Below are 14,434 nucleotides of genomic sequence, written 5' to 3' on the forward strand. Positions count from 1 at the left end.
CTCAGCTCAGCACTGGTGAGACACAGCCACAGTGCTGGACCAAGATCTGTGCTCCTCAATATGAGAGGCACATGGACATTCACAGCAACTCCAGTGCAGGGCAACAGCGGTCCTTAAGGGAGTGGAGCTTCTCCTGATACAAGGAGGGGCTGAGACAGCTGAAACACTTGAGCCTGGAGAAGGCTGGGGGTGGATCTTAGATCTGATGGAGGGAAAACAGAAGATAGACAGACCCTCCCCTGTGGCATCAAGTGAAAGGGCACAGGACAACACTCTTTGGATACAAAATACTCCTTTTAACAGTGCCCATGGACCAGGCTGTCCACAGGGTTATAGGTCCTCGTTCACAGGAGATGCTCAAAACCTGCTTAGACTTCCCCTTTCCTGACCACGGGGTAGGCTGCGACTTGGTGAATACAAAAGGTTCCTTCCACCCTCAGGTAGTCAATGATAAGACTGACTTTCCCAGCTCAAGTTACATTGCTTGGTACCTGTCAAACTGCAGCTATTTGTAGATACAGATCTAGGGGGAGAGTGACCTCATCTGAATCAAGTTGCACTAGTTAGCAAATTTTAGTTGCATGACTTTTGGAGCTGCCTTTTTCTCATTTTCCTGTTTAAGAAAACCAGCACAATAACTGCTCACATAAAGGAATATATTTATTGAAATTCAAGCAAGTATTTTGCCAATTAGGTTTCAGGTACACAGCTCTGGCTTGGCCAAGTGCTGCTCAAGACGAAACTGGTAAATATCTGGTTTAGAAGGACTCAGAACATTACTTTAACTGAGTAACAGTATTTATATTCAACAGTTACCTGCCTGCTTAAAGCATTTGAGTGAGGGTATGGTCTTAAGTTCCACAATCATCAACCTGCAGAAACTGCATGATCCTTTTCCCAGAGTTTCTACCTGCGGAAGAACACCCACATTTGAGGAAACAATCACCAATACTTCAAGACCACAATGTTTGACATCTGGGTTCTCAAGAACTTTTTATTAATGTAGTTTTCATGATTGCATAGTTTGCAAAAGAAACTTCTAACAATGAAATGCAGTCTCCTTGCTGTGACCACTCCATTCTAAACCATCACTTCCCAGTGCTGTGAATTCATACTGTACCAAAGCAGTCCTCTTCCAGGGCACATTTAGAGTCAAACAAACATACATCATTTTGGTAGGTTAAATCCCATTGCCAAAGGAGGCAAGTGCTCCTCTATAATGGAGTCTACACAATCCCAGTTATAAAATTCAGTTTCCCAACAGAAAAAAAGTACTCTAAGTGACAGAGGAAATCTGATCAAACTGCTTTCTGCAAGTTAAATCCTTGTAAATATCTTAAATGCTAATGTTCCAGCTTGTGCTTTTAAAAGTGGTGGTTTAGCTCCTCTGGACATGAACTGTCAGTTACCAGGAGACTCCATGATCAGGAACAGGTAAAGATGTCATCTTTAGCAGGGAGCCACAGGGGAAAGGGAGGGGTAGGGAGGTGGGGATTACACGGCGACTTCTGCACAACACAATCATCATCATCAAACAAATGCCCTTGGAGCTGGTGCTGTGTCCCACGCTGTCAGGTGACTCAACAGCTTCAATGCAATATCCAGAATCACCCTCACTTGCAGACAATCACAACCCTGAGCAGCAGCTGGAGCAGAGATGCCACCTCACACCTGGGCTGCAACTCCAGAGCTTTGGGAACATGGTAGGAGACACCAAGACCATCACCATACACACTTAGTGAGGGGAAGGGAGCCAGAGGAAGAAATACCTTTGCTGGAACACTGCTCCACTACTTTGCCAAGCCCCCAGAGGCAAAGGCTCCGCCTGGCACTTACACATCTGTGACAGCCCACAAAGTGAAATCTTGTTTATCAATGCAAACTGTAAAACAATGGGCTGCTATGTCCATCTCCTTTATTTGCGGCTCTGCGGTATAATGGTTACAGGTCGACTTTCATGAACTGTACAAGCAGCAAAAGGTGACCAACTATGCTTTACATCATTGTTTCACACAAAGCAAGTACAGAAATAGCCAATTGCCTAATTTTCTATTTAAAAAAATTTCTAGAGGCACAAAGCAGAAGAATGTTGGAAAAGAGACTCAGGGAAGAGGTATGCATAAATAAAGAAGTTTCTTACATCAAAAATGTCCCAAGAATCACAAAGTCTGCAGAAGCTTGGGTAGTCAAATACTGCAGTACTGATCTCCTCAATATAAAAGTGAAAGAGCTTTAGTTCTGTAATAAAAATTCAATTTATTTTATTTTCTTCTGGAGAGAGGGAGGGAAGAAGGGTGGAAGGGAGGTGTAAGAGAAGGAAGGGCAAACTTTAAAACAGCAGCCAGTAGTAGGAAGGGCAATAGGAGAGGTGAACAGGCACATTGGAACCATGGGAACATGTAAATTGACCACTGTCAAACCAGTGTAAATTTCTTGGTTTCTCATGGAAAAAACATTTTATCCACATATTTTCCTCCCAAACATATATCCAACACTGTCTTCAATATATGACTTTGTTGGTAACTTTTAGAACAGGAATACTGTGCTTATTCCTGCCTCCCCTTTGCTGTAAGAAGTTATCTAGATGATTTCAAACACTTTCTTCAGTTCTACTATAAGCTGCCAGTCAGATTTCTGCATTTCATCCCTGAACCAGTCCTTCAGCGCATCGATGGACTGACGGCTGATCTGCAACACAAGACAAACCCATCAGAAACACATGCCTATTAACAAAAGCAGCTTTTAAGGCGCTGGAAGGAATTGATCTGAAGAAGGGCAGCACTTTGCACAGCACAAAAGCTCCTCTTAACCCCAGTTTTGCTACTCATGTCTGCCACCTTCTATGATTCCTCACATCCTACCCCTTACACTTGGGATTCAGAGGTGGCAGAAGCACAGTCAGTCTCATGCCCTGTGCAGGTAAGGTAAGGACCTGTGAATGGATAGGACCTCCCACTGCCCCCAGAGCCCATAGGACCAGCACAACCTCCCAAGCCCTGCATTTCCACCTGAAAAAACCATGTGCCTGCTACCCCCAGCATGTGCTAACTGAAGCAGTTTGGAGTATGGAGAGCTGTGGCTGTGCTTCTGACAGCTGAAGACTGAACAAGGGCTCATCCTCTTCTCACCCAAGCCCCGTGCTCCAGAATCAGAGCTACTGAAGTATTGCAATCTATTGCACAACTTCAAAATCAGGCAAACAATCATGCTGTGGTGCCATGGGGTCTGCTAAGCTGCTCTGAGCACAACTGTGCAAAAAGCTAACTGTTTTGCCCTCTCAGGTGCAAGGTATTTTTAGCTGCAGTACATCCTTCCTTTGGTCCTCAAGGGGCACCACTACAAACCTCAAAACAAGGCCACAGAGACACTGGGCTGAGCAGCACCACACACAAACTGTTTCAGATGTCCATTAGTCTGCCACAGAAGGTTCCTAGGGTAATTTTTTCAGGCTTCATGCAACATTGCCACTTCAAGCAAGCTACTGTTATGTCATAAGCCCTCTCCAAAAACGCAGACTGCTTTTACCTTACTGACGAGGATATCTGTTGCTTCAAAGTGTCGTCCATACATTTTAGGTGATTCCCCAGGAATAGGTTCTATTTTCACACATACTTCTTGGCCTTTTTTCGCAACCTCCACTGGTTTATGGTTTATTTCAATACTTGTAACTATTCCAATTTCAACAAACTGCAATACAATGAAGGAGCTGTGTTACACATCCACAAACCCCTCTGTGCACACAATCTTACACAAATTCCTCAGTAATTCCCACAGGAAGCACTGCACCTCAGAACTAGCACAGCAAAACATACCACACTGTAAGTACACCATACTTAGAAGGGCACTGACATCACCTCACCCACAGCTCATCTGGAATATCAATTTGTTATCCCTTAAATTATCCCAATTTGACTTTCCGCCTTACTAGCTACCAGGAATGACAATTCTGCTCCTTCCTTGATATCACAACACAAAACATGCAGTGGGGAAGGCAGGTGGCTGACTGGCAGGTGCCCACCAGCCACACTTCTGGCAGCTCCTGTGCCCCACTACAAGACCTCTCTTCCAGCACAGAACAGCAAGAGGGCTCATGAGATCAAGTCTCCATCCTGGTAAAAGCCTGAATCTTATCTCCTACCAAAACTGTGCACTGGGAAAGGGCATCCAAGCATTTCCCGATACATCATCCCACGAAGTACAAGGTGAATTAAGCATCCACAGAAGAGGTGTTTACTTACATTTTTGCTAGGTACACACATGGGAGTCCCCTGCTTCACCTGGCCGGCCTCCACAACTACACCCATCACTATTGGGTCACGAGAGTTGAAAATGAACTGAGGGAGTATTTTCATCTTGCAAGGAAACACTGCTATATGCCTGGAAGGTGACAAAGAAAAGGCATTTTGCAACAGACACTGGAACAGCATACACAACATGAACACTTCAGCCTTCTCCCACACTCTTGGATGTTTATTTTCTTTGAGAGAAATCAAGCAGGAAAAAAACCTCTTTCCCAATCATGCAAGTTCTAGTCAATGCTCAATCTTAAAGAATGACAGGGAACAATAATCAGGCTTGGCTGGCATAGGTTTTATTCTGACTGGCTTGGGCAGTCAAGTAAGACCAAGACCAAAGGAACAGTAGTTTTACAGTGCAATTACAGTCTCACAAGAGCACAGGAATAGAAATACCATTGCCTCAGCTCATCACAGGGACTCCAAAAATAAGATTGTAAAGCGAACAAATGTGTTCAAATGCTGAGGTACAAACTCAAACTGGGACCAACATGAAGTGAAACATTTTAATTTATTTTGACTGTCCTTACTTTACTGAGGATCACCCACTAACAGATTCCCAAAATTAATTCTGGGTCCCTATGCTGCTGCATATCCATGTTACCACAGCCAGAATAAAGCCCTGTACACTGCAATTGCACAAGCATGAAACAACAGAATCCAAATCCCTTTTGTTTTCTTAACTCAGCAAGACTAACTCATCTGTTACAGCCTGGGAACAGAAGACAAGCATACAAAACAAACCTCAGTAAGAACAGTCCATATTACATGATAGTTTGAGCTCAATTTTACAACTGCTTCACAGTTCTTGCCCGACTGAGCCTAATCCCACATGTAAGCAATTAGACTGGAGTACTGAACTCTTGAACACTACCAATTTATTGTCTTATTCTCTTCTCCTTCCTTCCCCTCAGAACAACATGTAAATGATAATTATTTGGGAAGAAGTTAAAAGCAGTTTCATTCAGACTAAAATAACTGAGGCACTTATTTGGGAATCATCCCTGATAGGACTGCTCTTACTTACTTGAATTCCTCTTGTTTCTGTTTTTTGTAGTCTTGTCTATATTTTGTGAAGGCATCAAATAAATGATAAATTATTTCAGCACTAAAAATTCGGACTCCTAAACTATCAGCCATCTCCTGTGCATCACGTTCAATCCTCACGTCAAATGCCAGAATGACTGCATATCTGTAAGTAGACAGAAGTCAAACAGCTTGAGACAGACCACAGACCCCGAGCTGAGGAGAGGGCATTACTCAACCACCAGTGAACATTTATCAATGTGGTACATAAAGAAGTTACTCACTGTGGGTCATGCTCCAACATAACCGATGCCTTCATAACGTCTTTTTTATGGACAGGACCTATATTAATTCCTGAATACTGTTGAAGGAGAAAGCCACATAAGTCAGTCACTAATCTGATGCAGAAACAACATCAGACAGAGCACAGAAGTACTTACTGGCACTTCTGATGTTTTAAGAAATTCAAGTAATGCTTCTAAAGAGCCTAAAGTAGAAGCCTGGACATAAACACCTTTCTCTTCTAATTTGATTGCATTCAGTGTTTGCTTCAGTTCATGTATTAGTTCATCCTTTAGGGAAAAGAGAAGGAGAAAAAAAAGTAAGTTTTAGTTCTGTTGCCTCAGGGTGCAAAATCTTTCTGTTCATGAGCTTCTGGAAGTATGAGAGACATACTGACACAGACCAGGTACAGGTCATATGCGACCCTGGGACACACTGCTGCTTGTTCCTATCATTACAAAAGTCTGAACTGAACTAGACCTGAGGATTTTGCAAGAAGGTGATCACATAACACAAAGCAGATGCTCATCTTGGGAGTTCGTAGCATTTCTCTGCAGACTACACATAGTTCTCCCCAGCACTCCTAAGTTTCTGCTGACAAGACTGAATGAACATCCACCCCCCAGCGTGTGGCAATTCCTTTGGTTGCCTGAGGATCAACAATGAAAGCAGACACTCCTAAAACCATGAGCTGGAGAAAATTCTAATGTTCCTCAGGCCTAGATACAAAGCAGAGGATGTCAGACCAGCAAGGAAGGCCATTGTGCTACTTCCAGAGAAGTTAAAAGCCTTTAACAGCCCAGGCCTCTTAAACCCAAACACTCAGTCTTTTCCTGACAGATGAATGGGTGTCACCATTTACTTTAAGCCATCACATACCTACTGCTAGCAGGCTTTATGTACATACTCAGATGTACCCAGCAACAAAGTCTGTATTTGGAAGACCTGAAAGATTATATCCCCCCCCCCCCTCTTTAAAGGCAAGACAGTAGTAGTCAGAAGGGTAAATAAAACTATGGTTAAAAGTAAACCATCAATATGCACATTTCCTTTTTAAACTAACTGGAGCATCTTAACTCAGTTTTGGTTTTAAGATGTCTACATTCTTTCCTCTTCCCATTTTTAAAGTGTAAGTTACAAAAGAAATCTACTACAAGAGTCTTAAATCAGCTTTGCAATTATGACAGTCTGAAGAACTCCACTGGCAGATATTTGCCTAATAATTTAATTGAAATATATGCACAGATTACTACAAACACCAAATAAGTAATTAACACAGAGTCAAACCCTGCTGTGATCCTTGTTTTCAAACCTTACTCTACCAGCAGAGACGCCTCAGCAGATTATCAGGGAAACACTAAGAGTCAAGATTCTAAAACATCACAGAGCTAATGCTTCCCATGGGCACAACGCAACAACAGCATGCTATTGTAACAGGTTTTAGAGTACAACCAAAAAAGGCAAGTTATTTGTGTACTGAGCTTTCAACATTTAAGTGAGCTCCTCCCTTGGTTTGCCTGGAGGACCTGTGACTGTCCCATTCCCAGCAGTGTTCAAGGCTGGGTTGGATGAGGCTTTGAGCAACCTGGTCTAGGGGAAGGTGTCCCTGCCCATGGCAGGGGGTTGGAACTAGATGATCTTTAAGGTCCCTTCCAACCCAAACTATTCTATGATTCTGTGATCACCAGAGAACTCTGTTACCCTTAGTTTATGTGTCTTATTTCGCCATCAGCCACCTCACCTTGAGTACTGGGACTTCATCTTCTTTATGAGCTACAAGCAGTGGCAAACCAGCCAATGTTTTTTCCAAATCTTTCCCAAGAATCTTCACACCTTGAGCAGCAACAACCTCTTTGTGCTTTTCATACTGGTTCTGAAAATGAGAATACAAAGAGCTCAATGCAGGTGGCACACAGCAACACAAGGTAGTGCTGAGCAGCTGAAGAACTTGCTGCCCGCAAGCAAAAGTGGAGAGCATGATGGCACAGTCCAGCAGCTCCCATGTTTCACCAGTGATTTTCTCTACTTTGCATGGTTCAGTCTGCATGCTCCTCTCCCTTGTGACAGCCCTCCCTCCCCCATCAAGGGTGGCACAGCAAGGGGAGTCATCTGAAAACCGAGAAGGCAGCCAAAGCCAAAAGGGAGTATCTACTAGAAAAGGGCAGACAGTGACAGGCAGCTACTCTCCACAAAAAAAAACAAATTCAGCCCCATAGGTAAGTAAGGGGAGGATGGCAACAGCTCAACTGATGCACCAAAGCTTAGCTAACCCAGACAAAGGCTCCATGTGGGAAGAGCTGTCTCATTCTCCCACTGGAGGATCCCACCTTCTCATGTACCTAGTCCCATGCTCCATTTCCCAGGTGCTCCTCCCCACCCAGGGAGCCTTTAAGATCTCTACCCATCCAGTGCATGGCTCTAAGGCGTCATGAAAGCAGCTACTTCTGAAGACCTTTAAATCAATACTGGAGGAATCTTCTGGTTTGTTTCTTCATTTCTTTTGTTTGGGAGATGTCCCATGTTTTCCTGAAAACTGCCAGGCAGCTTCTTTGCCTAGTAAGCACTTTGTTCCTGCAAGCCTCTATTCTTAAGCCTTCCACCCGAAAATCTGGGTCTTATTTCAAGGATGACAATTCCCTGTGGGCAGGCTGAACTGAAATGTATTCTCACTGCCTGCTTCAAAAAGAAACCAAACCAACCAGCTACCCTAGATCCACTTTCCCAGCTAAAGGTTCCCAATCCAGTGTTTTTTGTCACAGTGCTGATACTCCATACTCCATCTCCCACCAAAAGTGCAGAAAAACATCCGAAGATCTTGTTGATGGGAACCTGCGATCTGTTACATTGCTATTGAGGCCCACAAAAAGAGTCATGTGAGCCTCATTAGTTTCACACACACACACACCAGTCTACTTTTGCTCTAAATAAAGGGAAACAGATAGGCATGTTTTCAATTCATTCTTCATGGTACCAGAATACATAAATCAGCTTCCAACAAAGCAGAGAACATAATCTAAGTGTCAGTTTTCCTTTTGCCACTCTCTAGCCATTTTCAAGTTATAGCTGTAAAGCTGCACACCAGAGGAGGAAGCCTCACTTAAATTCTCCAGGGCAAATGTCCTACCCCCCGCTGATCAGAATACCACACACACAAGGGGAAAGAGCGGCTCTTCCCTTCCTATTTATATCAGGCCAAGCAGCACCTGGTCAAATCCCACCTCAGTCTCAGTACTGCATCCTTCAGCATCTCTGGGCCCACAACAGTCTCACAACAAAGGATCACCATGGCAGCGAGAGAACACCAACACAGGCACCAGCAATTACTAGTGCTACTTTACAGGAGTATTTAAGTTTGCAGGAAGGGGCTAGACTAAACACTAGGAATGATGGTGGCCCACAGGGACACAGTTCTCCAGTGAAATGAAGCACAGGACAATGGTTGCAGCCTTAGATTATAATCCAAACACTAGTTTGCAAACTCTAAACCAAACCCGGTTCAAAATCTTCTCTCAATGTCAATACACTAACCAGTTTCCATACCTTAACTCGTAGCTCCTTCATAGGAGGAGGCAGCAGAAGACCTCTGATCTGAGTTACTATGGGACCTTCAACCCCAGGAACAATAATGGTGTCCCCTTCTTTCAGGCGTCCATTAATCAAAATAACATCTATGGTAGTGCCCATGCCTGGCAGTGCTTTAACCTGAACGAAAGGGGGAGAAAGTCCAATTTCAACAATTCAAACACACCTTTTTTTACCAGGAGGAAGGGGGAAGGGCAGGGATGAATCTACTGTGAGGGTGGTGAGACACTGGCACAGGCTGCCCAGAAAGGCTGTGCCTGCCCCATCCCTGGCAGTGTTCAAGGCCAGGTTGGACAAGGCTTGGAGCAACCTGGTCGAGCGGAAGGTGTCCCTGCCCATGACAGAGGATTAGAATTAGATGATCTTTAAGGTCCCTTCCAACCCAAACCATCCTGTGATCCTAGAGGAATTTCAGAGAACAGGTACTGAATTACCTCCATGACTTGAGCTCTCAGCTCCTGACACTCAGCCAGCCTCTTGGTCAGCATGGTTTGCGTTAGTTCAACAAGAAGAGCTATCAGACTTCCCATTCCATCCCCTGTGTGAGCAGAGGTAGGTACAAGAGAAACAAAAGTGCGGGGATCCTTATTCTCATAAAACAAGGCAGCGTTCAAGCCCTGGAATCAGGATTAATAGTTATATAAGGGAAAACATACGTACACATCAGTATTAACACTAACATTCAGCCCCAGCCAATTACTACTGCATTTCTTAAATCCCAATTTCTTAACAAAACACATGGTTACTGACAGTATGCTACGGAACTTGAAGCCTTGACCCACACTTGAAAGCAGTATGGGATAACTGTACAAAGCTAATTACCACATCTAGCTTCTAGACAGCATTTTATGTCACCAACAGAAGTTCCCAGAACTGATGTGACTCATGCCCTGCCAGTGTCCTCAAGAAAAAGAGACACATGGGATTGTCTCAGGCAATTCCCAAAGACAGAAAGAATAGCGACAGAAAATTTAATCTGCTATTTGTGACTGTGCTGACCATCCACAGCAATTAGCTGCTACTTTTCTCCAAAGTAGCACTCTGAAGACAGAGCAGTTAGAGATTCATTTAAACAGCAGCAAATTTTGGTTCATGAGAGGTAAACACCAGTATGTGAGAGGAGACCGTTCTCTTCATGTTCTGAACTGTTTTCTGGAAAAGGAAGATAAAAACCCCAAAACAAGCCCCAAACAAAACCCCACCCACCCAAAGCACACCACCTTTACTATCTTTTTTGTTAACCAAAGAGCCTCAAATATTCCAGCCTACCTGTTTCGCAAACTCCACTATGATGGCTTTTGCACGCTCTTCAAATTCATCTTTTGTATTCTTTTTCTGCTTCTTTAAGGTGATGGCTACATCTGTATCCGGACTTTTCTTCCAGTCGTATAACCTATCAATCTTGAAAACAGAGCAATATGTCATCTCTCACAGTTTAAAGGGCATCTGTATGCTTGTGCCGCATCATCTCTGAGAAATACTTTTCCAGCCAACACAGCCAGATATTTGCTCCAGTAATCAAAGTAAATCTTTTTATTTGCTTTTAGCTGCTATATTTATCTGTCTATGTATTTACCCAACACCAAACAGAATTTCATTAGATCAATACTACTTCATGCTTTAAAAATTGAAGCTAAAATAATACACATTCATATGGGAAAAGTTTATACACATTAATTGCATCAAGTTTCAAGGTAAAACATTCAGAAGGAAGAGGCCCACAAAGAGCTTTACATACATTAATAAAAGGACTTATTTTTCCCAAGCAAAGACTACTGGTTTTACAGAGAATTTTTTAAAATCACTGTTTTTTTAAACTTACTGGAATTTGGGCCCTTTCCCAAGTTGCTACAGAGAAGGGATCACAGGGATGTTGTTCAAAAGATACAAATGCATACTTCAGAAATACTTCCATAAGCAAAATTTCAAAGCAGGAAGGACATAGTCCAAGAAACTATTATCAAAACTACATCTTTAGAAAATGGATTATAACCTGGTCAAATAATAGAACTATAACCTGAAATGCAAGAACTTTTGGCTATTTAATCTCAGGCTTAGTACAGGCCTTAACACCTCTCCACCTAATAGCTGAGTTTTATTTTTCAAAGCAGCTGTTTTCAGCCATGAGACAATGGCCTCCTCAGTTCCAATCACCTTCAGTCTTAATGCTCATTTCATTTTTTCAAACACCACTGCAGTTTTCACAATGCACATGAACACCCTTCTGTAAGCTCTCTGTCACGATGCTAGATAGCATCCAAAGTCATTGAACATTACTTATTTACATGTTATAATTCATACTGAGCCATCACAAACAGTAATTTCTCATGCACAGAATTTCTGAAAATAAGGCTGAAAAACCACTACCTTTACCATCTAATATTGCAGAGCCTGAAACACTTCCCACTGGTAATCAACATTACTATTCTTAAAACCAGCTTGTCTTCAAATCAAGCTAACATGTATGGGTAGCTAATATAAAGTAAGCCTTTTCAATGTGAAACCTGGCTTTCAATTTCATCAGAAAATGTACAGAAACCCACAGAAGCGAGTGTAAGAACAAAAAACACAACTGAAGCACAACTTCCAGAAACACTTCATATACGGAAGTTAAGTAAGGTAAAGAAACGTATCAATAAGGACTCGGAAAAGAGCTATAAGAGATTATTCTGCAAAGCTCCCATAAAGCCACTGGAGTATCAAGGGTATGAAAAATGCAAGGGAGGATTAAACAGCCACTGCTTGAGACTTTACATAAACAATTCAAGTTCACAGAAGGAAACAGACAACTGTCAGATGCCAAATACACTCCGGGTACAAAAGCACACTGTTAAGAGTAAAAAGCTATCTTACCTTGTTGAGAGCTACTATAAAGGGGCATTTCTTTGATTTCAACAGATTTATTGATTCAATTGTCTGTGGCTCCAAACCATGCATGATGTCAACTACAAGTATAGCAATGTCACAAAGTGAGCTTCCTCTATTTCTTAGGTTGCTGTGGCATTAAAAAAAAAAACAAAAACCAAAAACCGAAACAGACAAATCAGACATGTAGCAACACCAAGTACAACGTCAAACACACCAACAAAATGCCAAAGCTGATCAAGTAATTTTTCCCTCAAAAATGTGAGCTCTATAAAAACATCTAAATTGCACATTTTAAATTCAATATCTTATTCTCCCAAGATTTCTCATATTATTATATATTTTTGCAAGTTAAGATTTGTCCTGATTTTTTTCTGAGCAAGAATTGAGACAGTTACAAGTGAAAAACAGGAGTGCAAAACCTGAAGAAGGCTATTTGTTACACAATTCTATGTAACACCAAGATTAGACACCTTTGGTGCCAAACAAAACCCGGCTAGAAGATGAAGAGCTGTGAGTGGTTTGATGCCAAGGAACTGATCAGAACATTACCAAATACCCAAGGCATGGCATTTTAGTGCTTGCAGGGGCTAACATCTGAGAACATCACATCAAATTCTTAATCCTTCAGTTTGGATATTTCATCCAAGCACTACCTCAGTGAGTACAGCTATGCATATCATGTTTTTAACTTAGAAGCTGATTTAGCACCTTGTCTGCACACCACTGATGTTCCTAGACAGCATATGACCTCTGCTAAGACTCAGCTAACTCATGCAATTGGTAACTGCAGTCTTCTGAATTCAGTTAACTGGGACACTATGAACTGGAGGCTACAACAGAAGTTCACAGCAGAGTGCTTGGGTCACCTGAAAACCTCACCTTTTCTTCTCTAGCTTTCTGCTTCTGTCTTTCCTCTTACACTAACTATTAAGAAAAAAAAGTTATTTACGTGTTTTTGAAAAATATTCATAGCTCAACTGCCAAATCTATATTCACAGATCAACCAGATCTAAAAAGCCAGCAGTTAACCAGATATAAAAAGCAGCTGCAAACTAAGCAAAACCACTTATTCCTGTACTTCAGGTTGTCTGGGTTTTTTCAAGTAAGAAGAAACACAACAGATTAGGCAAAGATCTAGCACTTTGCTTAAAATATATCCAGATGCTTTAGCCACCACTTCTGGGAAGTACTATACTGTGAGAAAACATTACCTGAAAGACTCATGTCCTGGAGTGTCAATTATCAGCATGCCTGGAATTTTTATGTTCTCTCTGTCAAACTAATATTTCACAATATTAATCATCTTGTAAAGATTACACAAGAAAAACAGCAAACTACCTAAGAGCTGGCAGCATTACTGACAGCCTTCACTTCAAAACCACAGATATACTTTAAGAAAAGCCAGCACCCTCCATAAGCCAGATCAGTCAAAGCTCATTTCTCTATGAAAATATTAAATAAAATGATGCAGCACGCTCCCCATGGTATCAAAGCAGCCATAAGCTCAGCTGAACTTTGCAAGACAAGGCAGCCTACAGAGGAAAAAGTAGTTCTGACTAGTGAGATTTATCATCCTTGTCTTGGAAGAGTTCTTCCTCCCCACTCGACATTTCTAAGAAATTGAATAAAAAAGCCAACACTACCAAGGTTTTTCAGTCAGCTGCTGCTGCAGGCAAGATGGAATACAGAACCCAAAACAAGCAATATGGAACAGTTACTATTTCTGTTACACAATAGAATCCATCACCCAGGAACTAGCCCAGTTTCAGCACACACAGTAAAAAGGGAAGTTTTAAACAGAAAAATGCACTCAGTTTCCAAAGTCTCAATTTACAATCAAAATATTGATGAAGAAGCAGTCTATGTACATATATGTACTGTTTGGAACAGAGTAAGCAGTATTTGTGTATTTTCCTGAAGAAATAGCAATTCATTAACTGAAACTAAACTTTATCAACTAAAATGAAAAATGAGACAACCCCCTTTTGGCGGAGGGCACAGGAATTAAAAAGAAACAATCAACCCCAATATTAGAGATGAGGTAAAAATGCATCTGCCCATGTCAGGAAATCTCACAAGGCCTTAACTAGTTTGCATTTCGTACCTAAAAAAGCCCAAAACCCACCAGTCTTTAGCAAGCTACAACTTACATTTTTCACCATCTTGGTTTGCTCATTAATAGCTTCCAGGGGAACATTTGTTGCACCAATCTGCTGAGTGATACCACCAGCTTCACTGTCCTGCACATGAGTATGGCGGAGCTACAGACAAAAAAAAGAGCAGAAACACTTACATGTAAGTGGCTGAGGTAATCTCTGAGTACACTTTAACTGTGTCTATTTTCAATCACAATAAACACGTGCATAAGCAAGATGCACAGG

General features: G+C 41.9%; 1 protein-coding gene across 3 annotated transcripts in view; it reads right to left on the reverse strand.

Moving 5' to 3' along the window:
• Positions 1–1,898: 1,898 nt before the first annotated feature.
• EIF5B (eukaryotic translation initiation factor 5B) overlaps positions 1,899–14,434 on the reverse strand; it is a 40,131-nt gene continuing 27,595 nt past the window's right edge. For all 3 annotated transcript variants that reach the window (XM_062628531.1, XM_062628532.1, XM_062628533.1), the window contains 13 exons: positions 14,204–14,314; positions 13,265–13,332; positions 12,039–12,180; positions 10,455–10,586; positions 9,620–9,802; positions 9,144–9,305; positions 7,345–7,476; positions 5,762–5,893; positions 5,606–5,682; positions 5,323–5,487; positions 4,239–4,377; positions 3,526–3,687; positions 1,899–2,688 (listed from right to left, as the gene is read on the reverse strand). In XM_062628531.1, coding sequence (XP_062484515.1) covers positions 2,581–2,688; positions 3,526–3,687; positions 4,239–4,377; positions 5,323–5,487; positions 5,606–5,682; positions 5,762–5,893; positions 7,345–7,476; positions 9,144–9,305; positions 9,620–9,802; positions 10,455–10,586; positions 12,039–12,180; positions 13,265–13,332; positions 14,204–14,314 — 1,713 coding nt within the window. In that variant the 3' untranslated portion in view covers positions 1,899–2,580. The remainder of the gene's footprint in view (positions 2,689–3,525; positions 3,688–4,238; positions 4,378–5,322; positions 5,488–5,605; positions 5,683–5,761; positions 5,894–7,344; positions 7,477–9,143; positions 9,306–9,619; positions 9,803–10,454; positions 10,587–12,038; positions 12,181–13,264; positions 13,333–14,203; positions 14,315–14,434) is intronic.

Source organism: Pezoporus occidentalis, unplaced genomic scaffold (genome assembly GCF_034315485.1).
Source record: "Pezoporus occidentalis ecotype Australia unplaced genomic scaffold, CSIRO_AGI_Poc_V1 ctg32, whole genome shotgun sequence".
Taxonomy (NCBI): Eukaryota; Metazoa; Chordata; class Aves; order Psittaciformes; family Psittacidae; genus Pezoporus; species Pezoporus occidentalis.